General features: G+C 32.8%; 2 protein-coding genes across 2 annotated transcripts; both read left to right on the forward strand.

Annotated features, from left to right (window-relative positions):
- The first annotated feature begins 15,243 nt into the window (after positions 1 to 15,243).
- Positions 15,244 to 16,198, forward strand: LOC142597969 (large ribosomal subunit protein uL10-like). The gene has a single exon (XM_075734968.1). The coding sequence runs from the start codon at positions 15,272 to 15,274 to the stop codon at positions 16,196 to 16,198; it is 927 nt and encodes a 308-aa protein (XP_075591083.1). The 5' UTR covers positions 15,244 to 15,271.
- A 1,031-nt stretch (positions 16,199 to 17,229) lies between these two features.
- On the forward strand, positions 17,230 to 20,927 carry LOC142597940 (28S rRNA (cytosine(4447)-C(5))-methyltransferase-like). The gene is made up of 2 exons (XM_075734938.1): positions 17,230 to 17,641; positions 20,014 to 20,927. The coding sequence occupies exons 1-2, from the start codon at positions 17,230 to 17,232 to the stop codon at positions 20,925 to 20,927; spliced, it is 1,326 nt and encodes a 441-aa protein (XP_075591053.1).
- The last annotated feature ends 5,680 nt before the right edge of the window (positions 20,928 to 26,607 follow it).

Here is a 26,607-nt window from a genome sequence, read left to right on the forward strand (position 1 = left end):
ACCCTAAACCCCTAAACCCTAAGTCCCTAAACCCTAGCTCGTTTAAATAATACAAATCATAATGTATAAAAACTTAATATTATTTTCTCACATAAACAAGAGTCAATTGAATTAAAGATCGTAGTTTATTAAAAATCAAATATCGCTAGTAATTACATTATTAAATGAACAAGAATTTAGCACTTTATAATATAGCTAATTTAATTAAAGAAAAATCGAAATGCAACGATGAAACCTCAAAACCTAATTCATAACTAACATTTGTTATTTTATTACTGAGTAATACAATGTAAATTATATTGACATCACGTTAAGAAGTTTACGCTATATCTTTGTTAACTTTTTATTCATTTTTAAATTTATTCCACTATCGAGTTATAAGCTTGTTATATAAATGTTACCAAAAAAATAAATTATAATTGTTAAATTATATAATTAATAATAGGTTAAAGTTAATCAAAAATTTATCAGATAAAAGTTTAAAATTAAGTAATATTGTTCGACCTATCATAACAATAAAATAATTATGCACAGTTATAAAATTTTAACTTACTTTATGTGCTAACATGACGTTGTTTGTCTAACGTTTGATACATTCTATTATTATGATGATGTTCGTTTAACTTTTTTAGATTAAAAATATAAGTTGTAAAAATTAAATATATAACGACATTCAATAATAAAAAGTTGTTATAGATATGTCAAATGTTTTGAGAAAAATATCCTTCTAAGTTTTAGACCAATGTAAAAAAAAAATTTCATTTCGAAAGTGGCTAACTTTAATATTCGTTTTGACATCGAATACAAAATAGTTATGTTGAATAGTCGAGTGAGGTAAAATTTTGCGTGCCCAAATATTCATGATAACTTAAACTACAATCATATTCTAAACTATATATTATTTAACAATATTATATTTATTGTCAATAAAATGTAAATATCAATCAATGAAGATGATAATAAAAAAAATTTTAACTTGTAGAAATTACATGAAACCTTGACGATCATCAGCTTCATCCCAATGTCCTTGGTTTGGAAACTTCGGACCACCTGAAGGTTTACTCATTATTATTTGGTTAATTTTGAGCAAGTTAACTGTAGTGTGTGTAGCGAGCGTAAAAATAGATTGTTTAACTAACAAGTTATCGTATACACTAAAACACAAAGCTGGAGACAAACTTTTGTTATCTAGAATATACTCTTTAGAAATATCTCGTAATATTTGATCTGAAAACGATAAATCTAAACCTAAGTTACTCATTTTATCTGATTTGTTAGCTTTAGTCATGTTCTCAATTAAAACGTACTTATTTATGTTAGAGTTATTAGCCATTATTTCACAAACTTTGAATATTGCATCAGCGTAGCTTGTAACTATATATTTTTCAACACTCGTCAGCGATGCGGAGTAATTTTTAAGAAAGTCAACAAGTTGTAACTCAATAGCACAAGCTCCGTATGTGTATAATGGTTTAGCCATAAACAACTTATATGCTTGAATACCTGTAGAAATAGCGCGTTCAAATTCGTCTTGTAAAAGACCGGATGAGCCACGTATTACAATTGTTTGTATATTATTTTCTAAGGGAATAATACTGGTAAATAGTGTGTTTGAAATTTCTTCGACAGAGATCGACTTTACTTGAATAAATTCTTCTTTCTCTGGTCTGTTTCGGTGTTGGATAATTGGAATATTAAGAGCTTTTGATATTCTTTGCATTTCAAATTTTGAGTGTGTTTGTAGTGCCAGAATGTTGTTTTGAGATAAATAGTGTTTTGTCATCGGCTTTAATGAACCGCCAAACAAAATCGCATTTATCCCCATACTGGAATACTTTTCAACTAAATCAGAGTAGTATTGTTCTTCAGTGGTAGGGTAATTCAATATATCATTTGACGAGTTTAACACTACTGTAGAGGCTGTTTCCATATCGGCTTTATCGATTGAACCACCTAATATAATGATATTAGCGTCCTTTAACGACTGAACCTGAGTTAAAGGTTTAGCGTTAATGATGATTCCCTTATGGATGGTTGAATCTAGCACGCTGCCTCCATCTTGTTTTACAACTCTTATCGATGATGAACTGACTGGAATGCTGTTACGTTTGCAATATTCGATGCAATCGAATATTAAGTTTGTAACGTGGTTAAGTTCGTCTCCATCTGTTAAAAAAGAACTTATATTTGTTGCTATGTGTGATTTTGTGAATTCAAGACTTTTGACTGAGTTTTCTTCTAAATTAGCTAATATAAGGTTTAATATATTGATTAAACTTTGAGTTAGAGAATTGATTGAGATCCCAATATCTATCAATTCACGTGAACCCGCCAGCAATTCTCTGATCAATAACAACAGTTCGCCAGATCCAGAGCCGAATTCCAGTTGTTGGGCTAGTATTGATTCTTTCACTATTTTCAACGCAGGATGCATTATTTCAAGTTCTGAAAAAATAGTAGGTACGGAACAAGTTAGGTTTCTTTTATTAATGTGATTAGTAACAAGCTTTTTCGCTGCGCAAGGGCCGAACGAAGAAAAAAACGGCTTAATGAATTTAGTTACATTGTTAATATTTTGAAGTACCGTGTTGTCATCTTCATCAAAATATTGATAGCCGCTTTTTAAATAATTATTGATTCCAGATCTAGCAAAAAACTAAGCATAATTTAATATTTGTAAACTCACCATTTACAGGTTTGGTCAATAATTCTTTTAGTACTATACTAGAAAAGATTTATTTTATTTGCTAGAAATATTTCAAAAACATTATTAAAATATTCTTATTTCAGCAGTTTTTATTAAATGCAAATCACTGTAAATGACTGTATTAAAAAAAGGAGATATTGTTAAAGCAAGAGTTTTAGAAATTAGATTTAACGATGCCTATTGTGAAATTTTAAATTCAGATTATGAAGAAGTTTTAAACTGCATTGCGCTTTATAAACTTAAAAATCCAAATATCAGTATAGGTAGCAATTCAGTTAATGAACCGCTCATGCCTGGATGTGTATTTGACGCCACGGTCGAATCGATCTCATCAACTAATTATATTATTTTAAAAAAACTGTAAATAATTTAAATTCATTTATATTAATTATTCAATTATTGGAATATAAGTGCCAATGAGCGGTAATTTTCTTCTTTAATAGTCGAATGAATTTGTTGGATTTTTCTCTATTTTTGTTTTAAAATGAATTCAGGTTCTGAGTTATCAGCTGTTATTGAACGCTACATTCAAAGTGAAAGTGAAAACTCTAATGAGTTGATTAATTATCTAAACCGAATTGAATGGAATCTTGACATTTTTATTTGTTTACTTGACTATGTTTCGAAAATAAAGCAGGTCTCGAAACTTATGCTTTTGATTAAACTCATCGAGGTAGCTACGAAAAAGTAAGTTTGTAATTTACAATATTTTTAGCTTAACTAAGCAAAGTGACGAGATTGTCCAGCGATTAAAATTATTTTTGCAAGCTAATGTTAGGTCGTTTGGGGTCAAGTTGTTTCAAATGCAAGAAACTTTATGTGATTCTTTGGTTCGCTGCTTTATTTTAGCTCTTATAGAATATATACATCGAACTAAAGATATCGCGACTTTGAAAGTTTTTTTTGAGGAACTTAAGTCTAACTCAATAGATGGTTTATTAGTAGCTTTGCTGATGTTAAAGAATTTGTCTGAAACTATTTTTCTTAACAATAGTGAAAAAGAATCTATGTTTTCGTTTAGTTTAGCAATGACTCTGGATCTACAGAATATGATCCTCCATAGTGTAATAGACGTTTTAAATCAATACTTTATGCTTTTTTTTACCGAGCTTTCTCTGGACGTGTCCATGCAACTTTTGAAGGAAATTTTAGAAACTTTGAACTATTGCTTTGTGGATTTCAAGACATTAAAGTTTTCTAAAGATAATCACAAAAAATTTTCATATGACTACCAAGCAAAAAACATGTTCAAATCAATCGTTGAAAGCAAATTACTAACTTATTTATCTTTGTCACTTCAAAAAATTTTTCAGTATTTTTCGAAAACGTCTGAGCTAACATTTCGATGTATAAGTTTGATTTTTTCTCTTTTAGCAACTTTCACCTGTATACCAAGTAAAAGTTTTAAAGACAAGGTCATAAGAGAGAAATTTATTGTGACCATTACGAATACGGTATATTTTTTTCTCATAAATTATTTTACTGAACTTTATGCCAGGCTTTCAACAAATAAAAGACTAGGATTTTTTGAAATTCACTATGAAAACTTTTGTCAGGAACTCAATAAATATGCAAGCTTAGGAATACATTCGAGCCTTATTTTTGAACATTTATCGAACTTCGATGTTTTTAGCAGTTTTATTAACTTTGTTCAATGCTTTTTTTATGGTATCAACATGACTGAAATACGAACAATATTTTTTTCTCAAGAAATACTCAAGATTGACGAACTGAACTTTGATAGTAGACAAACCAATATAATAAAACTGTTTGAAGGATTAGTTCAAGCCTTAGGGTTGAGAATTTTTTCTACTGTGTTTGTTAATTCCTTTACTCATCTTCAGCAGTTATCCTATTTAGAAAAAGCAAGCTTTTTCAGAAATACTCAGTATATGCTTGAAATAATTTCCATGCTTTACAAAAACAAAACTAATGTAGGATTTATTAAATCTTCTACGAGTCTCTCTAAATTGTTTATGGAACTTCTTTATTACTTCACTTTCTACTTTATTTCAGCTGCGCAATTTGATACTTTTAAATTAAACAGTATTATCAATGAAATTCCCAAAAAAAGTAATAACTTGAATTTAATGACAGATCCAGCGGTCTCTGAACGATCTGCTTCATTCAAAGAATACTTAATGTATCTTTTAAGATACAACGCTGTATTCATTCCAGATTTTTTGTTCGATGAAGATGTTTCATTTTTCGCTGAGTTAAACTCCGAAAAAATCGATTCTGGAATAAATGACATAACTTTCTGCTTATTTCCGCTCACTTCAATTCTTGTGTCTAAATTTATTATCGATCTTTGGGATGTTTTGATTTTTCAAGAAGAATTCAATCGAACTAATTCGACCGTTATCAAACATTATTCAATGAACGGAATCTTTTTGCTTAACACATGTTTTTTTTCAAGCTGCAATTCAAAACTTATTTTCAGCTTTAATTCAATGGTTTTACTCAAAGTTTCACATTTAGAACTGTTCCCTAAATATTTAACAAATGAATCTGATCAAATTAAACTTTCGTCGTATTTCGATCGACTGAAACTTATTTTCAAAGTTGTATTCGACGAAATGATGAAAATAAAATCGCAATTTAGTAGATTATCGGCTACTGAAGTTTCGGCAGATAAAGATAATATTCGCTTCTCCACTACAATTTATTTAGATGTAGTTCGTAATTTGTCATTTGCTATGGAACTTAATAACTTTTTCAATTCGAATCAATCTATAGGCGACACTTTTTTGCAGCAGTTCATTCGCTTTATTATTCTACTGTACTTTAAGTCTTTTACTCATGAATTCACTCGCAATAATTTAGAAAGTTTAAAGGATACATTGAATTATTGTTTAATTTCCGCAAATAACCAAAGAAATAGTATATTATCTCTTATTCAAAATGATTTGAGCACTGAATTACTTAAATCCGGTATCTTGAATACGATTAAAGATATTGACCCAAAAAACACTACTCTTTGTTTTTTGCCTAGTTTTGTTCCTTTTGTTATTCCAAAAATCAGTGATATGCATCAACTATCCAAGACTTGTTTATCAATATTTGCTAACGTTTATGCAAGGATGGAATCGATTTTTAGAATGACATTTAGTTCGAAAAGTGAGACTGATATGCAAGCCGTCATCGTAAATAACAAACAGTTTATTACTGATTGTGCTTTGTTTTTAAAGAATTTATTAAATAATGTCAAAACTCTGGAGTTGTGGAACGAAATTTTTGTTTTCTTAAAAGAAGTGTTAAATGATGGTGTTCAAAGAATAAATCTACTTTTTACCTTTATAAATTATTTAATTCAAAGTGGAAACTACAAAACCGCTTGCGAGATTTTAAACTTTATTCTCGAGCTTCTTGTGCTTTCAAAGCGAAAACTTTCTGCATTGTTCTACTTAAAGACTATATTAAATGAAAAACATTTCATTATCGGTTCTTACTTGAGTTTGTGGGAGTCTGGTATTTCTAATATCTTAAATTCATTCGGTAATTTGATTGCTTCCACAGTATATAAGCGACAACAAACTAATATATCAGAAGATGCTATAATGCGCGAAAATCTTTTTATTTTGGACTACGTACAGCATAGTATGGAGTCACTGATTTTAAACACCAAGATTTTACTTTTGTTTAAAGATAAAACTCCATGTAGGGATTATTCATATCGAATTGATGTATTTGCTAATTTTGTTTACAATAAATACTTTGAATTCCTAAACGTCATAATGAGGTTTGATCGAAATTTACCAGCGACTATTGATGTAAATTTCATTCATCATTTTAACCTAAATAGTGAATGTCTATATTGTGAAAGCATTTATTCGTCTCACACAGCATCCAACCAGTTATTCTTCTACGACACATTTAATACTTCATTATTCAACTGTCTTGCTATTTTTATCAAGACTAAATTCCATACTATTTGTTGCATAGACAAAGTAGCATTGTATCAAATCTTAAATATTTGCACTGCTAAATCGGTTTCACCGATAGAAACTGAACGAGAACTTGCAATTCAATGCTTAGCTGGTAGTTTGTTTCAAATCATGTTTATTCTTTGTGGTCGTGGTTTAGAATCTGTTTGTAATTGCATATCAGTGACAAGTCGCGAAGAAACTGTGAAATTAATTCATTCAGAGTTTGCTGTTAATCCACCAGCTGATAAGTCGAATAAAAATTTATTTAAAAGGATATTGGTTCAGCTAAGCGATGCTATAAGAGAAGATAAAATTAAGTTAAATTATAATGTCACAGACATTTTTTGTAGTGTGTATAAAATCAGCAGATATTTCTACACTGAGCAACAGATTCAAGAATTTCAGACGCAAGATTCTTTAACTGATCTATTTTTTAAAATAATTATTAATCACCAATGTGAACCATATGAAGCGCTAGTTAATAATGTTTTTTTAGCAGCATTGACAAAGTATTTATCTATTGTAGTTTGAGGATCAATTTTTTTAATTTTTGTATCTATCCAAACAATTTTGCTTGCAATAAATTACGAAAAATTTTTAAATAATTTTTAAAAAATTATTTGTGAATGGTACGATGGAAATTGACAATGTTTTTTCAAATGGAGATGTAAATCATGTTAATGGTAAACTGCTTCCTAAATTGATAGGATTTTATTCAAGTTTAAATATAACTTTAACCTGTTTAAACAATAATACAGCAAATAGTATACATAAAGCTATACTTAAATTTTTAAGTAAATTTAACTTGGATTTAGCATTAATTTTTAAGTTCGAAAAAGACTTTAACACTTTAGAGAATAAAAATTACATTAACGAGTTTTTTAGCGAGTTTACTCAAGATCAGTTCACACCTAACGAGAAAGTCACTCTAATAAACGCACTAATTAAAATCTATTTCAGCCTGATTACCTACAGTACACTGCCAGAGATTAAATTAAATATAAAAATTAATCAAATTATAAGTGTGCTTAAAACTTTGAATTACTCTAAAAATAATAAAAATAACAACGACACCAATAAATTGTTTGCTAGACTGACAACTCAAAAATGCCAAATCATTTTTTGTGAAGACTATATTTATGTATATCGTAGTTCGCAAAAAATTTTGAACGAGCTGGCTAATTTGTCGATCAACACAGTTTTTAACGAAATACTAACTAAAGATTCAAGCGATTACATTTTTTTAAAAAAAAACTGTGATGAGTTTTTAATTGAACTAGTCAAATTTAATTGTATAGTTGGCGAAAGTTATGATTTGTTTGTTGAAAAATTAATAAATGAGTTGGAAGCTTATTTGGATGATGAAAACGATAATTCCAGAAATGAAAAGCTAATTAATTTGTTAGGCTTGAGGCATAACTTGACGTTACATACTAATTTCCTTCTTAATAACACGATAGTCAATATAATGCCTATAGAAACCAAATTAGAAAACCCAACTGTGATTTCGTTATCAATTAAACATAATTCGTGTTTTTTCGACCCTACAATCAGTTGTTTTCTTGATAATTTGAAACGAATTTCTCAATTGAGTTTTTTTGTCTCTATAAACGTAGACCTGAAACCGGAAGACATATACAAAACTATGTTATTCAGAAAGGAATCGATTTACCAAAATGCTGAATCTGTAATTTCGTCTAAAACGTCAAGTAAGCTTATTCAAGACGTTGCTATGTGGTACAAACTATGTTTTGTTAAAAAGCTCAATAGTTTCAAGTTTAACAATTTATCTCTTTCTTACAAAATGAAAAAAATGCGCGAAAATCTTGTTGATTCTAGTAAATATGAACCAAATTCAGCAGTTTCTTTTGTGATTGTCTCCACTCCCGTTGGCAAAACCTTGCTACGGAAATCTGTGAACCGTAAAAGTATCAACTGCCAAGCTTCTTCTTTTGACGATCCAGGTGAAAGTGAAGCTAATGCATTACTGCAGCAGATTTTAGCTCTGAACACAGTGGAAATTCTTGACAAAAAAATATTGACGCTGGGTAGCAACAGAAATCGTTATGAGGGAAAAGGTATATGTCTTTCAGCGCTTTTTTACTTGCTGAATTTTAAGCCTGACTCATTGCGAATCGAGACTTTTAAACATACATCTCAGTCTAGCAGGTTTTTACGTCAGATAGTCGAGTACGATTTGATAGTTATCAGTGATTACATTTACGAAGATTACGAAGACTTCTTCTATACATATTTTTCTTCAGATTCACCACAATTAAAAAACGTACTGGAAGTATTCGAATTTCTTGTCTGGATCATAAATCTACGAACAGAAGATGAAGTTGTGCAGAAGGTTCGCACGTTTCAATGGTTGGTAGACATCAACCAATTTGTTAGCAGTAGTTCAGCTTTGAAAGAGGTATTTTCTGCCAAGCTTCCCAACTTGTGGCTTGTCGACGAGCCCGAAGATTCACCCTATCACAGCGAATTGCATCTGTATACCACAGCTAAAATGTTTCTTCCTGCGAACAACAAAGCTTACATTATTCCTCTTACCACAAAACATCAAACACGCATAGCGGATAAGGCAAAGGAATTATATCCTGTACTTTATCCAGACTCGTGCACATGTGTCCGTTTATTATGTTCAGCAACAATGAATTTAATATACGACAAAACTCTAATCAAAACGCTGCCTAAAGGCTCATTCGTAGTTGCAGTCATGCCAAAAATAATTTCGTATCACGACGCAAATATAGATTTCAAGTCGTTTTTAACGAAAGAAGTTTATATGAACATTACTGACGAACTAATGGAGGATTACAATTATTTAAAACAATCAAATGTTAGATTTGTTTCGTACAAATGGCTTGAAGAAAGTTACATTTCCGGTGTTATGGTGCCAATAAATAATTATATTGTTAAATACAACGCAGATAAACTAATGTGGATGATAAGTTCTTAAATAATATTATTCATTGTGGGTTTATAAAATTATGTGTTCATTGCGTTTGACTCAAATTAAAATCAATAATATTATTATTTTAAAATTTCAAAAATAGTTAGTTTCGAACTGCTTTGGAATGAAATCAAAGCTTACATTTATTATAGTCCATTAGCTAACATCGGATAAAAATAATACTTAATTTATATTTGATTTTAGCGCGAAGTAGTTCTATAAACATAGTGTTTACCGATGAAACTAGTGTCAATATTAATTTTTAACTGCCAAGAAGATTCTACTGGTGAAGTAAAAGCTCACCTATTGTACAAACACGTAGATCTGTCCAGTTTCAGTTTTTTTATTCGTTCAAGTTTGAACCAAATCGTATTGTTTCACTCTAGGCTAATATGCGCCCGCATCGAAGCACAAAAAAGAGTTAGTGTGAACTGTGATCATGGAGTCACCTGCCATGCATTTAAACATATGAGTGGTTTGGCTGCTAGTGTGATAGCGAGCCAGGATTATCCGGAAGAAGCTGCGTTTTCACTTTTGAACAGGGTGCTAAACAGCTTTATTTCAAAATATCCCATCCACATAATAACACAAAAAAAAACGGACGTTGAGTTAGACTTTGTAGAAGGAGCTGCCCTGTTAAATAAATTCCAAAACCCAATGGAAGCTGACACCACGCTTCAAATAAAAGGTCTGATTGACGAAGTTCAAGATGACTTAAGAGTGGCTCTAGACAATATTCTCAAAAGAGGCGAAACAATCGATTCACTAGTGTCTAAAACAAATGATTTGAGTGCTGCTTGTGAAAAATTTTATCGCAAAGCGAAATCACAAAATCAATGCTGCAAATGGTATTGATGTTTGTGAATTCACAATGCGACGTAACATGTATTTTCTGGATCTGTTGAATCCTCATACTGCTTGAATTCGTCGATTTGAAACATTCTGATAAATTTTTGAGGATAAGAAACTTACTTTAATAAAAAATAACAAAATGTCAGCGTCATGCTTGCACAGATATATTGGATAAAAGCGGCTTGTTTGTTGTAAAAATTATGCATAATTCCTGACAGAATGTTCTGAATGCAGATAGACAATAAAAACGATAACATTATCTTTAGCAGCACAGCTTTTTTAGAAATAAAACTGTATTCTGTGGACAGAAGATGCACAAACAACGAAGCAGCTAAAAGAATCGTCATTAACAATCGTAAATACTTAAAAGTACTGGAACAGGGACTTATTGATTCAGCAAAGTTCATGAGTAAACTATGCGAGTCGTGGTCTCCTTCTTTTACAATCATTTCGAAGTCTTTGAGCCTGTTCTTGTCATACAGTTCTAGTCGAACAGTCTGTTCGAGCAGTCCAAATTTATCCCAAGTTTTACTCTTGCTTTGTAAACCAATAGCGCTAATATGTGTCGCTTTATTAGTGTAAAAGGAAATTCGTACATCTCCTAAAGCGGGATTTAGAGGGTCACCGGAGTAAATGTAGCGGTCGTTGATATTCGCAACGGTTTTGTTTAGATCTTGAAATAAGCTTGAGTTAACAGACTGTCCCGAACCCAAAGCGAGTTCTACCGGTTTACGGGTTTTTAGTATTCGTAAAATACCGTCGTTCACTGTAAACTGGCCTGCCTTCACGGATTTCGAGTATTTTCTTCCATACATAGGCAGGTATGGAATATAATATTGTGATTTGAACGACTTGGGAACGTGTGAAAGCCATGTTGCTGCTTTGGAATTTTTCGTCAAAGGCAAGTAAATTTCCACTTCAGTCTCGAGGAAAAGACCTTCAAACGGCGAAAGAAACTCGGCGTATTCTTTCGGGATCTTGAACTTTGAATTATAAGTCAGTAAACAGTCAATATGGACCAATTTCCCTTCATTTTGCGGTTCAGGCGAACATGACGAATTCACAACGTACTTTTTTATTGTTAGTACACGGCGATATATTTGTGTTTTGTAAGAGTGAAGAAACACTAATTTTATGAATAAGACCAAAGTGATGAAATATAAAATCTTTCTTCCATATTTATTAGCTTTAGACTCATGGCTTGACATTTCAGTGATGGTACATTTCTCCATTGCTTGGTGGTGCACAACTCAGTTAAAAAATAATTCTGTACACTTGTACAATTCAAAGTAAAACAAATTATTGTCACAACTTAGTTTGAATTTAATTCATGTGTCATTTATTTTTTAAGTAAGTTCATATAGCGCTGAATTGAGGAACTGCCGTAACATTTGTCATAGCCCACAGTATTATATTCAGCCGTATTCAAATATTGACAGTCACTTTCAGAGTATTCTGAATTATCGTTTTCGCCCGCCAACCGTTTTTTGTACGACTCAATTTCATCGTATATTTTGTATTTCGTTTCGAACATTTGCTCAAAGTATTCAACGTTGAGTTCGACGTCTTGAAAAATGATGTATCCCTGAAGCTGAGCAACGCACTGTTTTTTGTAATAAATAATGATAGTAGGTACATTTTTGTCTGAAAAATTAGGGACTATCACGTCGCAAATACCTTTGCAAAACTTGACCTCTCTGTGTTTTTTCGCCAGAACAGCGAAGATCTCGTTGATTTGTACACACATTGGCTGCGAATCTTTGTACAAGTGCAACACGACAAAGTGTTCTTCGCTAGCTTGAGTTACTTCTTTCATATAAGTATCGTAGGAGATTTCATACACTTCGCCAAACTTCTGTCGTTGTTTGTAAAGTTGTAACTGGCGAGAGCGTTTCAGTTTGTACTCTTCGACAAAGGGATCGTCTGTCTGCTCGTATAGCTCTGTCAATTCCGCGATTGTTTTAAACTCTAACGGGTCTAACTCTTCGATACGTTCTTGTAACTCATTACAAAGTTCTTCTTGTTTAGGTTCGGCGACGTAAGGATCGTAATTCCCATGTTTGATTTGCTGCTCGTCCCATTCGGTTGTATAATTAATTGGATGTGTCGAACTCATTACATTTCCAGTAAATTTAATTCTAATGAAATATTTATTTTGCACCTAAACAATATTTTAACATTAATTTTCATACTTGACATGATAAATCTGCTTTAATCGCATAGTTTGATCTGAATTTCATTTAAATGTATAGGCCACCTATAAACGCTGTGTTGCATTTATCACAGAAATAGTTTACCTCTTTAGTGCAATAATTCTCGCTGAAATAACATTTATAAACGCAAGTGTGTTTGTACATCGACTTCACATCAAACGGAATCAAGTTATTTGTCACATTATCTAATATACTAGCGTAAGTGTTGTTTGAAGAATTTTTTACAGTGAACTAATAATATTTTTTTTAACTACTTACCACGTTGGCGTTGGCATCTTTCACATAATGACTAGTAGCATAAAATTTGTCGCTAGTTTGTTTCTTTGCACATTCTGAAATAACCCCGTTAAAACGGCATGGTAAAGCAGGTATTGGATCAAATTCTTCCGTCCAATTATTTGATTGCACGTTTTTCTGATACCATTGCGTTAGCTTAGCATCAAAACACTTTGGGGCAGCAAACGATTCAACTGATACAACACAGTCAGCGCAATACGCTTTGAAAAATATACTAAGCACTTTGCTAATAGCAGCTCCTAAGCTGTGTCCGCTCAGATTAATTTTTGGCTGCTTACATTGTGAAAAAATTTCAGTTTTCAAGTAGTTGAAATAATTTCTTGCAAGTAAAAACCAACCGTGGTGTACTTTTCCTAAGTGTTTTTTGTCTATGCTGTAAAAATCAATAAGATCCATTTGTAGATTAATTATCCACTCATTTATCGTGCCACGAAATAACATTAAAAATTCACATTCATTCTTTCGGTTTCGTAAAAGCTGGCCGATGGGTAAGACGCTAGTGTGAGGAATTGATAGATAAAGAACTGTAATACTTTCCCATCCAGGCAAAGTCTGTGGCAAATAACGCGTTGGATCACAGTTGTGAAAATGAATCGAGTAATAATACAATATGTAAATGGCTCTAATTAACCAGTATCGTCTGTTTCCTTGTTCTAACTCGAGTTTATTCATAAATGTTGGAAAACTGATGTGTAACGCTGTATTTTTAATGTTTTGTACTATCAAATTGTTATTAGATCGTACATTACATGATAAATCTTTGTTAATATGATTTGCATTTTGACAAGTTATGAAGTTTTTTTGCGGCTGCAAAGAACAGTGCAAAAAATGTCTCAGAAATTTCCAGAAATAACATTTTGTTTCATCCTTGAAATCAATGCGGCTACAAAAGTAGTCTCCAATATTGTGAATTTTTTTCTCGGTATCATTAACGCTAGATGTCAAAATTAGCTTGATAATTTCAAGAATATTAGTTCGATCAAGAAAATATTTTATTGTTTGCGTCATTTCGGCAAAGTCAGTAACTCTTGCACTTGTATCATAATCGTTCAGAAAAGGAACAAATGTGGAAATTTCTGTCCATGATTCATTCATATGCTTTGTGCCATAAGTCAAGTTATTAATAAACTTTAATATATTATTAATGACTCGTCTAGCTTCGAAATCTTCTTTTGCAAACAAATTAGGTTCATTCTTAGTAAAATAACTCTGAAAATTTTTTTTTTTTTGAAAATCAATTCTTTCTGAGCTAATTTTAGATATTTTAGTTGAAATAGCATTTACCAAAGCACTGTGAACTTGGAATAAGTTATTATTAAAGTCAAATGCGTATCTGACAGCTTCATCAATATTTGAAACAATAGAAATGTGACATACTGGCAACGGCTCAATATACTTTTTTTCAAAATTGTAATAGTATTGTTTTATACGGCATTCAGAAAGTTTGAGCCAAAGATAAATTAAGCCAATCATTTGATTTTAAGTACACATGTGTGTGTATGAAACTTTCCGCTCGTTAATAATTTTTTCATACTTTCGCTTCAATTTGTCGTAATTATTCCATAGTCGCGATCTTGTTATACTTTCTTTGATTTGTTTATCTAAAAATCATCTATTTTGTGACTTACCTGACTTATAACCTTTAGCTAGAAGCTCATTTTTGATTTTCTTGAATTCGTTTAAATTAATTTTCAACTTTTGATATTGACAACTAAAATAGTACGATTGACTATTTCTCAATTTTCGTATAATGCTTTTCTCTTTTATCTCTTTTAGCTTTAGGGTATTATATTCTTCTTCCAATTTTTGTAGCACTTCTAGCTGCTGATTGATATCATCATTAGGATTATCTTGCGGCATTGGATAATATACAACAGTTTTTCTGTAACACTGTACACTTTTTGCACTTACCCTGAACTCCAAATTCTAACTTTATTTTTTGCAGCTAAATTATTTAAACTGTCTTGTATTAATTTTTTCGAATGAGCATGATGCAAATTATCGTATATATTTTGTACGTTATAAGGTCGTTGCTAAATGTAGATTAATGTAATTATTTGGATCCTTACTTGCTTATTGATATATTCAAGTAAAATATTTTCTATAGACATTGTGTTTATAAACGCAAATTATGCAAGATTATATAAAAAATGGAATGTGTGAGCAAGCAGTTCATATTAAACTTGTAAATCTAATTAATAGCTATTTTGCGCTGAATAAAAATGTTCTGTCGTATTAAAAAAAAAAAACTAATAAAATTATTGCGGTTAAACTGATTAATAGCACTACCGTTTGACTCTTAGTCTCCGCAAATATGTCGACTTTTATTGCTACTGGTTCTAAGAACCCTAAAAAACAAAGCTATTTCCAAAAGCTTGGTGAATTGGTCAACAACAGCGATGATATTCTCATCGCCAACATTGACAACGTTGGTTCCCGCCAACTCGCCGAAGTTAGATACGCGCTAAGAGGTATCGCTGACGTTGTGTTAGGTAAAAACACTATGATGAAATCCTGCATTAAGCGTGTTTTAACTGAAAAGCCAGAATACCAGAAATTGATTGACATCCTTCAAGGTAATATCGGTCTTATTTTCTGTTATGAAGACGTTGCTCAAATCAAGAAAATCATTTCTAACTTCAGAGCTCCAGCTCCAGCAAGACAGGGTATCATTGCCCCATGCGATGTATACGTTCCTCCTGGACCAACTGGTATGGATCCTGGTCAAACCTCTTTTTTTCAGTCTTTAAGTATCCCAACCAAGATTGTCAAAGGTCAAATCGAAATTCTCAATGAAATTTATTTGATCAAGGCTGGTGAAAAGGTTAACGCTTCTCAAGCAACTCTTCTTGATAAGCTTAACATCAGGCCATTCTCTTACGGAGTTGAATGTACTACTGTCTATGACAAAGGTACTATCTATCCAGCTTCCGTCCTTGATATTGGTGAAAAAGAAATATCTGAATCTCTTACCAGCGTTGTCAGCAAACTCACTGCTATTTCTATGTCTTGCAGTCTTGTCAACGAGCTTTCATTGCCCCACACTTTGACTACTGTTATGAGAGAAACCTTGGCTTTGGCTTGTGCTTGTGAAATCGAATGTGAAGAACTCAATCAGCTCAAGAATGCTGCTGCTGCCACTGTTGTGGCTGCAGCCCCAGCTGTTGTTGAATCTAAGGCTGCTGAACCTGAGCCAGAATCAGAATCTGACGACGATATGGGCTTTGGTCTGTTTGATTAATTATAGCTTTATTATTCATACATTTAACTTAGCTATGCTAGTTTTCACTTTAATTTTATAACTTATCTGTTTTTGTTCTTTATAAAATTTTAAATTTTAAATTAAAGAATACATAAACGTTTTATAGCTTGAATGACTAGTTTCATGCCTATCATACTTTTTTAACAGTTAGCCTATTGGGGTTTTCCTTTAAATTAAAGATAAAATTTATTATTTCTCAGCATTTAATTAATTATTTAGTAGTATTTCTGTAGAATTACTGAGTATTTTTCAATAACTAATTTAGATTTTAAAAAATTTTTTTGTATGTGATAAATTAATGATGGCTCTGAGTCAGACTATAAGTACTATGATTAAGTTTGATAATAGGTAATGTATAACTACAGAGAGTTTAAAGTTTATGTTAACATATAACATAATTTACTTGTTGTTCAATCATAAACAATTTAGATTTTATTAAGGCCTAGTTTAGTAAACACAATATTTTTTTCTTTTTGAAAGTTTTTTATATTTTTATCATGAAGCTGGAATTTCTTCAAAACCCTAAATATCAAAAGCGTATAGACGATAATATATTTTTATACTCATTGACTGATTTAGAAGATTCAAGTTTCTTAAGAAATGAAATCAACAATGTCCATAAAATACTAGGATTCACGCCGTTGTTACCTTATCTACTATGTTTGTTTGACAGAGATAATTTAATTGAATTTCATGTTTCAACAGGTCTCGTTGGTTTGCATGGAATCTATCTCAAGATTGATGAATTCGAAAAAAATATTTCAATTTCTTTTTGTTGTAACTCTTTTTCGGAACCTACAGTGATCGAGCCTCGCAAGATTTATTCTTATTGTTTTCGAGAAGAAAAAGCAAAACTAGACATTATTAATTTATCAATTGAACTGAACAGAGTTTCATACAAACATTCTGTCGACTATTTATATGATTTATTTTTAAAACGTTTTGAATTGCATCTGGCAAATCAAGACCAAGTTAACATATTGTTTAGTGGTGGTATTGACAGTTCTATAATGACATTAGCAACTTTAACACTGAATAAATCTGTAACATTGTTTAACACAAGCTTTGATGAATTTGCTAGTCCTGATATTTTAACCTCTCTTTCAATTTTTTGGGAACTGAAATTAAAATTTCCTGAATCAAATCTGAATTTGGTTTTCAACGTGGTAACTCCAGAATTGATAGAGCAAACCTTACCGAAAGTTAAAAAAATTATCCAGCCTTATGCAAGTGATCTAGATAATTCAATAAGCTTAGCTATTTATCACGCTTTATCATTGAAAGGATTCAAAATTAATTCAATTGATCAAGTAAAGGCTATTACAAATTGTAATGAACTAAGCGATTTGAAAAATATATTACAACAAGTCGGATTTCTTTACAGTGAAACCTCTCATTTCACTGTACCTGGTAATAGTAATGGTAATAACGCGAAAACAGTCTCTGTAAATAACGAGCTTGATCTTTGTTTGTTATGCAAGCGCTTGAAAACCAAACGGAATTGTCACCACAGATTATGTGGAATTTGCTGTAGAGCTTCAGCTGCTAACGATACATCTTATAGATGTAGAGCACATAGGTGTGGATTTAAATTTATTCAGAAAACCGTCAATGAGACTATTTCTTACTTTAATATCAATTGGAATTCAATAAAGCATACGTTAGAATATGTTTCATATGCAAATGTCCCAGGTATAATTTTGGTGGGGAGTGGAGCTGACGAATTATTTGGAGGATACGCTAGGTTTAAGACCGTTTACTTGAAAGACGGTTTGAGCGGTTGGCGAAACGAAGTTGACAACGATTTCTACAACTTATGGAAGCGAAATTTATTTAGGGATTTTACTATTTTAGCAGATAGAGTTAAAGAAAATTTTAGCGACATTTTTTCCCAAAGTGTTTATTATCCGTTCCTCGATGAGTACATTGTAAATTTTGCCTTGTCCTTGGACAATACAACATTATTTAATGGTTTTAATTGTAAATTCATTGCGTCATCGGATCAAAAACTCATTGTTGAAAAACCTGTTCTTAGAGAACTTTGTTATTCTAAATTTAACTTATGTATCCCTTCACTTTTAAAAAAACGTGCAATTCAGTTTGGTTCTCGTTCAAGTAAACAGACAGACTTTAATGATAATAACGTTGTGCCAAATTAATGCGATCTGTCTAATATTAATTAAACTGTGTGGGTTTTTCAATATTATGTCTCAATTCTAGAAAATCAAAAAGTCTTTACACAATCAGATTAAAATCAAATTTATTTAATGTTAAAAACCTACATTGAAAATAAGCTTAATCCACCGACAGAAAGTCAGTCAAGTCATAGCACCGAAAACAAATTCTTGTTTACAGTTGATTATGAGAATGACTTGCTGCAAGGGGGTTCGACTCCTTCGACAGCCGCTATGTCATCTCCTTTGGAGTTAAAAACACACTTTGCCGAACTCGCAAACGTTGAAGACTATTTCGCCGAAATAGAATCTAAGTTTAACGTTGCATCGCGAACTTCTTTAGGTTGGTTTAGCACAGAGTATTTGTCTTGTCAAAACGGTTTTGACCCGTTTGATATTTTAGATTTATATAGAAATTTTCTGTATTTGAGATCGTTGCGCTTCCAAGTGGACTATTCAAACGATAAAGAAGATAAAATAGTATGCGACTTGATTGAAGATATACTTGCAATCATTCTTAAGCAGCCATTTGGAGAAGTCTTGCTGAAGCTAAGTATGATTAAAGACAATTGTAAACAAATTTGGTACGTTTTTTACGAACTGGCAGACATTATTCAGTCGAACCCTGCTTATATCTATACTTCGCTTCTAATTTCATTTTTGTTCCCTTGCTTACCGCTGTTCAATGGAGTTAAAAACGAGAGCAATAAATTGTTTTGCCGTCAGAGTATCGTGCGAATTCGCAAAACTATAAATGCAAGATTTAATACTTTTTTCGACGCGTTGAACTTTTACGCTACAGAGTCTAATGCATCTAATTTTATAAAAGAAAAAAAAATCTCGGATCAAGTTATAATTGTCAAAGATAAAACCCTGTTAATAAGTCCTTTTCTTCTAATGAATTTAATTGAAAACCAGCGAAAAGAAGGAAAATTCATTAAAGTAACAGTAATACGAGAAAATAAAATTAATTCGGGTCATATTTTGGTCAACCGAGCCAACGACAAAAAAAAGTGTGACTACAAATAAACAAAGAAATTATTATTTATACTTAAATGGAAAAATATTTTGGAGGTAAAATTTTCGCTGCTTTGTTTTGGCGAGTAAAAAATGTATAGTATCCAGTGATGAATACGAAAAAATTTAAGTCATCAACTAATATAGAAACTATTTCTTGCGAGGTAAAATCAAGCACAGAACCCAAAGTTTCGTTAAATTTACAATCCATACTTGAAAATGAGTCGAACGTCGAGTCCAGCAATTCTGAAGACAGCTTGGACGTTTCGAACTCAGACTTGGAATTGTCTGACGAAACAAACAATGACAAAAATGAACAGTACTATTCACTAAGCGATGAAGAAGGAAGCAACGCGGAAGAAGACGTATCTGAAGATAATAACGTCGTAGAGTATTCTCTCGACGCGTTACCAGATGATAGAGACGTGCTACTAGAGTATATACACTCTTTGGTTGAATTAACAGGTAAACACGCTGATCAAGAAGCTCGAAAAGGGTTTTCTCGCAAGCAGTTAATGCAGCAGCTTAGCACGGCTCTCGGTAAATACTTTTGCTATAATATGGAAATGATAAATTATTTTTTGTCTATTTTTTCGACAAAAGATACCTTAGAATTTCTGTTGGTTAACGACGCTCCTAGACCATTAGTCATCCGATGTAACAGAATTCGCACCAGACGAAAAGATTTGGCCAAACGCCTGATTTCTAGAGGATGCCAAGTCGACGTATTAGGAGACTGGTCCAAAACCGGTTTGCTCGTCACTGATTCCACGGTTCCTGTGGGTGCTACGCCTGAGTATTTGGCGGGTCATTATATGATCATGGCTGCTTCATCATTCCTGCCTGTTTTAGCGCTAGATGCTCAAAAAAACGAGCATATTCTTGAAATGGCTGCTGCTCCAGGAGGTAAATCGACTTTTATTGCTGAAATGATGGAAAACACAGGTATTTTGGTTGCAAACGATTTAAACAAAAAAAGATTAAATGCTTTGTTATCTAATATTCATCGACTCGGTGTGCGAAACGCTATCGTGACGAACGAAGACGGAAGAAAGTTAAAAGAATATTTTCCAATCAAGTTCGATCGGGTTTTGCTTGATGCTCCGTGTTCTGGATCAGGAGTTTTCTCCAAAGATCCAGAAGCCCGTATCAAAAAATCTTTGGCAGATTTCCAAAAGATGAGTACTCTGCAAAAAGAACTTTTGCTCAGCGCAATCGATTTGACAAATGCAAACTCCCCTAAAGGAGGCATTATAGTCTACTCTACATGTAGTATTGCTGTAGAAGAAAACGAAGCCGTGATTGACTACGCTCTGCGTAAGCGTAATATTAAACTGCTTGAAATTGATTTCCCCGGCACACCTGGTTTTACGAGGTACAAGGACAAGAAATTTCATCCTTCGTTGAAGAACGCCCGTAGAGTTTATCCACACAAAAACGGGATGGACGGTTTTTTTTTTGTAAAAATAAAAAAACTTGACAACTCGATCTCAAAATCTGCTAAATCAGACAATTAGTTTGGTGAACGCAAATAGTATGTGTCTGTTGAACCTTTGAGTTCTTTTATCAACTTTTATTAAAACACTGAGTGATTATGTGTATTTTAGCTGATCAATATCATTCTTCGTTGTTTGCAATGCATATTATTAGTAAGGAAAATTAGTAAATTTATTTTATTTTTTCTTAAATAACAGTTTAGCTTAATACGTATTTAGTTAAGCAATGTAACATAAAGTTTTTAAACTCTCTCAACAAAGTTTTAGTCAACGCGTATTAAGTGAAGATGCAGCCTGGTCAAAAACCAATTCAAAGCACCAACATCAACGCTGTTGATAGCTATTTCAAATCGTACGTTGAAGATTTAGTAACTAAGATTGTCCAATCGTCTAACTCAAACGAACACATAAACAAAATGTCTGTTGATGTGTTGAGCCAACTTGTTTTTTTAATGGTCAATAATACAGTAATTGAATACGCCAGCTTGCTTGATACATTTAGTCAGTCTGGATCAGATGAATACAAGTTTGACTTCGATATATACGAAACACTTCACCAAAATATCGATAGTATTTTGCAGAATATATTAAAGCTTGATAAATAAGAATCAGTCTGATAAGTAGGAATTTGCGTCCGATAAATCAGAGTCTGATAAGTCTGAATCAGCTGACTCTAAGTTTTTTGACATGTGTTCACTGTCGTCAAGTTCTCGTCGTCGTTTATTTTCACCAAAACTCATCGCGTCTGGATGAAGATCGTTCACATCATCGTCAGAGTCAGAATAAAATTCCTCTGAGTTCTCTTCGTCACTCTCAAGCTTTTCTTTAGCTAAAGCTTCCGATAACAGACGTTTCTTCAAGTTTTCTTTGTAAGAACTTATAATCTTGTTTTCTTGCTTTTGCGTTGGAGCTTTCAAGCAGCGGTCTGCCTCAAATAAGTCTTCACTAAAATCTTGATTAACGAGCAGAGCACTTTTCGCGTTCGTTCGGTACATGTGACTGTTCACCATGCGTTCGATGTGCCCAACTGCATCTTTACGAGTTGCAGAGGTCGTGCTAGGAATAAACTGCAGCTCTTCCTTTAGCATGTCGAACTCGTTATCAAGCTCGTCAAGTTCTTGCTGTTCAGCAGCTCTTTCTTGTTTTTTGAGTAATTTCGCATTTTTGGAGTTTTTGATGATTTCGTTGAGCCGCTCTGTTCTAGACAATTTTTTGCTTTTGTCATCTGTTGCAAAGTTTAATGTTGTAAGTTTTTCTGTATATTCTTGTTCAATGTTATCTTCAGAGTCGGAGTGGTTGTCGTTGAACATTGCTTCATCAATCATTTCAATTTCGCTCTCTGAATCTTCCAAATCATATTTTCGTTTGTTTATATGATATTTCGCATTAGAAATCGATAACGAATCGTTGCTTCGTCGCTGAGTACCTTTGATAATGCTGCTCAACACATCAGGTTTACCACTTAAGGAGTGAGAAGTCTTTTTATTTGTCTTTTTTACTGGCTGATTTTGTCCTAATACCCTATGCCCAATGTAATTTTTTTTTGCAGTTTTTTTAGTTCTTTTCATCGGCGATATGGATGAAGAAATAGAACTCTAATGCTTTGAAATTTCTTAAAATATTACCTTAATTGTGGGTAATTAAAGAACAATTTTAAACGGAATTAGAAAATAATCTTTGCGCTTTTTCGCTTCAACAAAAATAATTTACTTACGTTTAAATTGTAGCTATTAATCGACTTATATTTCTTGCTGAACTAACCATATGACTGAAAAGGGCGATTTAATTAAATCCAAAATCTTGGATTGCGTTCGCGACGCCGGCTACGAAATGATATATGAAGACGCACTGGATTATTTGACAAACATGTTAAAAATTAAGTTTTTCAAAAATATATTTTTTAGGCGAAGTTGTGAAAATCTTGCAAAGATCTAAATACATTGTTTCGTCGAATGACACAACAGTCATAACGAAAGCGATTGTCGTTCGAGCTGTCTACGACCGTACTTTGCACAAAAATTATTCGCCTTTTTTATCGCGTGAAGTAAGTTTATACGTGGGCCATCGATTTACCTTAAATGAACCAGCGCGTCTCATTTAAAAGTTGCATCGTCCAGAAAAAAATTTTTTTTAGTCTGAATCATTGATTAAATACGCATCAGTCAATTTCCAACCTTTGCCCAAGTACCCAAGTGATTCAACAGGTCTGATCCTGCCGCCAAATTCGATAAAATAAAGATAAATATTTTAAAGTAACAAAAAAATGAAGCACGATTTCTTTATACCAATTGCATGCTGTTTGTTTCATAATTAAAAGATGAAGAAGGAGGAGAAAAATATTCAAATGACTGATAACGACAGTTATCGAGAATCTATCAATGTTACGTTGCCTCCAAACGTAAAAACTACGGTGCACCAACAAGACGGTGTTGAATTTAAACAAGTTTTCAAAAAAAGTGAAGAGCAGGATTCCAGTTCCAAAACAACAGTGATTTTCGATCCTGAAGAATTCGAGCTTGTCGAATTAGAAGACAGCAAAAACTTTCACGTCCGTACTATCAATCTGGACAAGTACCTGCCAGAAATTGTCAAAGTTAAAATACCAGCGACAATTCATGAACAAGAAATTATCCCTATCGTTATAAACGAAGTTATAACTGAAATCGAGGATCCCAACAACGTCGTTTACCAAGATGAAGTACTAATTGTTCCTTATCTGGAATATAATTGCTTGGAAGACCCGCGGTTCATCCATGAAAGCTCCAAACTCGTAAATTGTGAACGCTTGCCGTACGACGAAAAAAACGAAGATATTGAGCAGTTTATTCCTTTCATGAACATTAACCACGCAAAAAAAGAAATCTCGTTGCGTTCTGTGCTACCGTCCATTACGTTTGAAACAAAGTGAAAATATTCATTTACAAATTATACATGAAAGCTACACAATTTTATTTATCGTACGTTAACTAAAGTTATCGGAGTGTTTTACTCTTCAGATTGCTCTTCTCGGGCAGCTCTAAGGCCAGCTCTCGAGTATCGGAGGTTACGAAGGTATTTTGGGCACATTCCCTTTTGAGAAGATTTTCTGTGCTTCGAGCTTAGCTTGGCCTTTTTGATACCGTTTCGGTGATCTTTTCGGTTCTAAAAAAATATAAACGCCTTTTTGGTTCGACTTACTTGGTTGTGATTAGAAGAATTCTTACTCTTTGCCATGATTTAATATTTGTGCTAAATGCTAAATAAATTATTTCACTATTTTTTTGTTTTGTTTCAACTTTTTATTTGCGGAAAAATTGATTAAAACTATAATTTTAAATTGATGACAAACGTGGCCGTTCGAGACATTCCTTACTCAGAATCGCTCGAATCACTTGAGTCGGAATCAGTGGAAATTTTAGATTTCGTTTTTTTTTGCTTTATTTTTTCTTGTTTAACTTTTTTTTCGTTTAGACGTTCCTGATCTGCACTGGCCAAACGTTTTTTAATGGTTTGTAAATAGTCGTCCCGTGATTTAACAGATTCAGCATTGCCTTTCGCAAGTTTAGCCATTCCTTCAAAAGTGGACGGATCAATCTCTTCGTCATCACTGTCAAAAAACTTGTGTTCAGTTTTTACCAAACTGGCCGCGCCTTTTAATGAAGCGGTACCGTCAGTTCGAATTCGTAACCGTTGTTTTCTTAGTGCTCTGTTTATTAGAGATTGTTTTTCTTCATTTAGGCTATCCAGGGTTTCTGGTAATTCAGTATCCGTCCTATTAGAACGTTTTTTGTTTTCCGTATTCTGTTTCTGCGAGCTGTGCACGGATTTGACCTCAACACTGTCCGTAACAGCGCCCTGTACAACCCTTTCATCGTCCTCGTCGATAAAATCGTCAATAGCCACTTGTAATTTGGCCTTTAACTTCTTTTCTTTTTTCCTCTCGTCTTGTTGTTTAACGTTTTCGATATACATATTTTTTTTCTTAATTTTGGACTCACTCTCTATGTACTGATTGTCTTGCACTGCTACATCGCTAGAAGCTTCGAGTTTGAGAGCCAAGTTTATCGCTGGCTTAAGTTTCAAAATATCCGGAGGACTGAGCAAACCTAGAGAAAGTGCAAATTCGTTTAACTGGTCTAAAACATTTTGAATTTTAAACACAGATTTGTCAGTGTTCAAACAGTAAGACTTGATGTAAGTGGTGATAAACTTGTCAGTGAGCAATCTTACTTCGTTGTTGTGAGCCTGTAAAGCACGCAATTTAGACGCTACGCCAGATAATTGTTTAAGTTTAGGATAGTATTTTTGGATATTTATTTGGTATTCTTTAATATAGTCCACAAATCGCATTTCAGACTCAAGTAAAAATAAATACGAAATTCCGGTCGCGTCACATCCTCGACCGGTTCGTCCGGACCTATGAATATAAGTCTTTACGTTTTCTGGACAATCGTAATGAATGACATTGTCAACCGCAGGGAAATCAATACCACGTCCAATCAAATCTGTTGTAAATAGTACGGCAGTATTTGGCTTATTTTTAAAATCCTCAAAGATTTCGATTCGTGTCGTTTGACTTTGGTTTCCGTGAATGTGATAAAGTCTACTTCCTATTTTGAGTTTTGAAAAAGCTTCAAACACAAACCTTACTTGTTTAATCGTCGTGAAAAAAACAATGATTTTGTTTGTCGAATACTTGGTAAGCAAAGAATACAGCAAATTGATCTTATCTTGTAATCCAACAACGCAGTAGTAATGCTTGATTTTGCTTCCTAACTCGTTCGTGTCGTTTGAATCCTTAAGTGCGGCAACAGAAATGCTTTTTGTAGCTCCTTCGCGACAAAAGATTTTAGTCAGCGCGCTGACTGATCCTCGCATTGTTGCGCTAAAAAAAAGATTTTGTCGCCTGGATTTGTCTGGCAACACGTTAACAATGTTCTTTATATTGTCTATAAAAGAGTATTCGATCATTTTGTCAGCTTCATCACAAACTAAAAACGCCAAGTTATCTGTGCATAAATTGACACAATTTTCTAGATGATACAACACTCTACCAGGTGTACCAACTAAAATCCCAATAGAGGATAAAACTGCATTTTCGTACTTGCTGCGTTTTCCTCCAAAAGCGAGCATCAAGCTGATTTCGAAGCACGTGAATTGCTTGAACGAAGAAAAAATTTGAAATGCTAATTCTCTTGTAGGAGTAATAATCAAAGCAAAAAGACCATCTAGTTTTATCCATTGTTTAAGGTACGATTGATCTAAAATCGGAATGATGAAACATAGAGTTTTTCCACTTCCAGTTGGGGCTTCACAAATTATATCAAACCCTTTTAAAGAGTAAGGTAAGCTCATAGATTGCACTGGTGTCATGTATTGGTAGTTCGATAACCCTTTCATGCAATATTCTGACAAAGGGAGGTCGTCAAATTTGTACTTCTCATTAATCTCATTTTTTTTAGCTGAGTCTTCGTTTTGGTTTAAAAATTTCTTAGGAACAAAGGTGCCATTTATGGACGGAAGTTCGGTTTCATAACGCTTTAAAAGTGTTTCTCGCTCCAGCTGAGCTGCAGCAAAAGTTTTTTTGGTTTTTTTTTCAGGCTTAGCTTGACTTCTTCGTTCTTTACGATTCATAAAAACCTACTACGATATTCACGGTCGGCACTAATTTAGAGAATTTTTAAACTTAATAATTACTACTACTTTGCCTTATTCCAACCTG

Source organism: Dermatophagoides farinae, unplaced genomic scaffold (genome assembly GCF_024713945.1).
Source record: "Dermatophagoides farinae isolate YC_2012a unplaced genomic scaffold, ASM2471394v1 contig2, whole genome shotgun sequence".
NCBI classification, from domain to species: Eukaryota; Metazoa; Arthropoda; class Arachnida; order Sarcoptiformes; family Pyroglyphidae; genus Dermatophagoides; species Dermatophagoides farinae.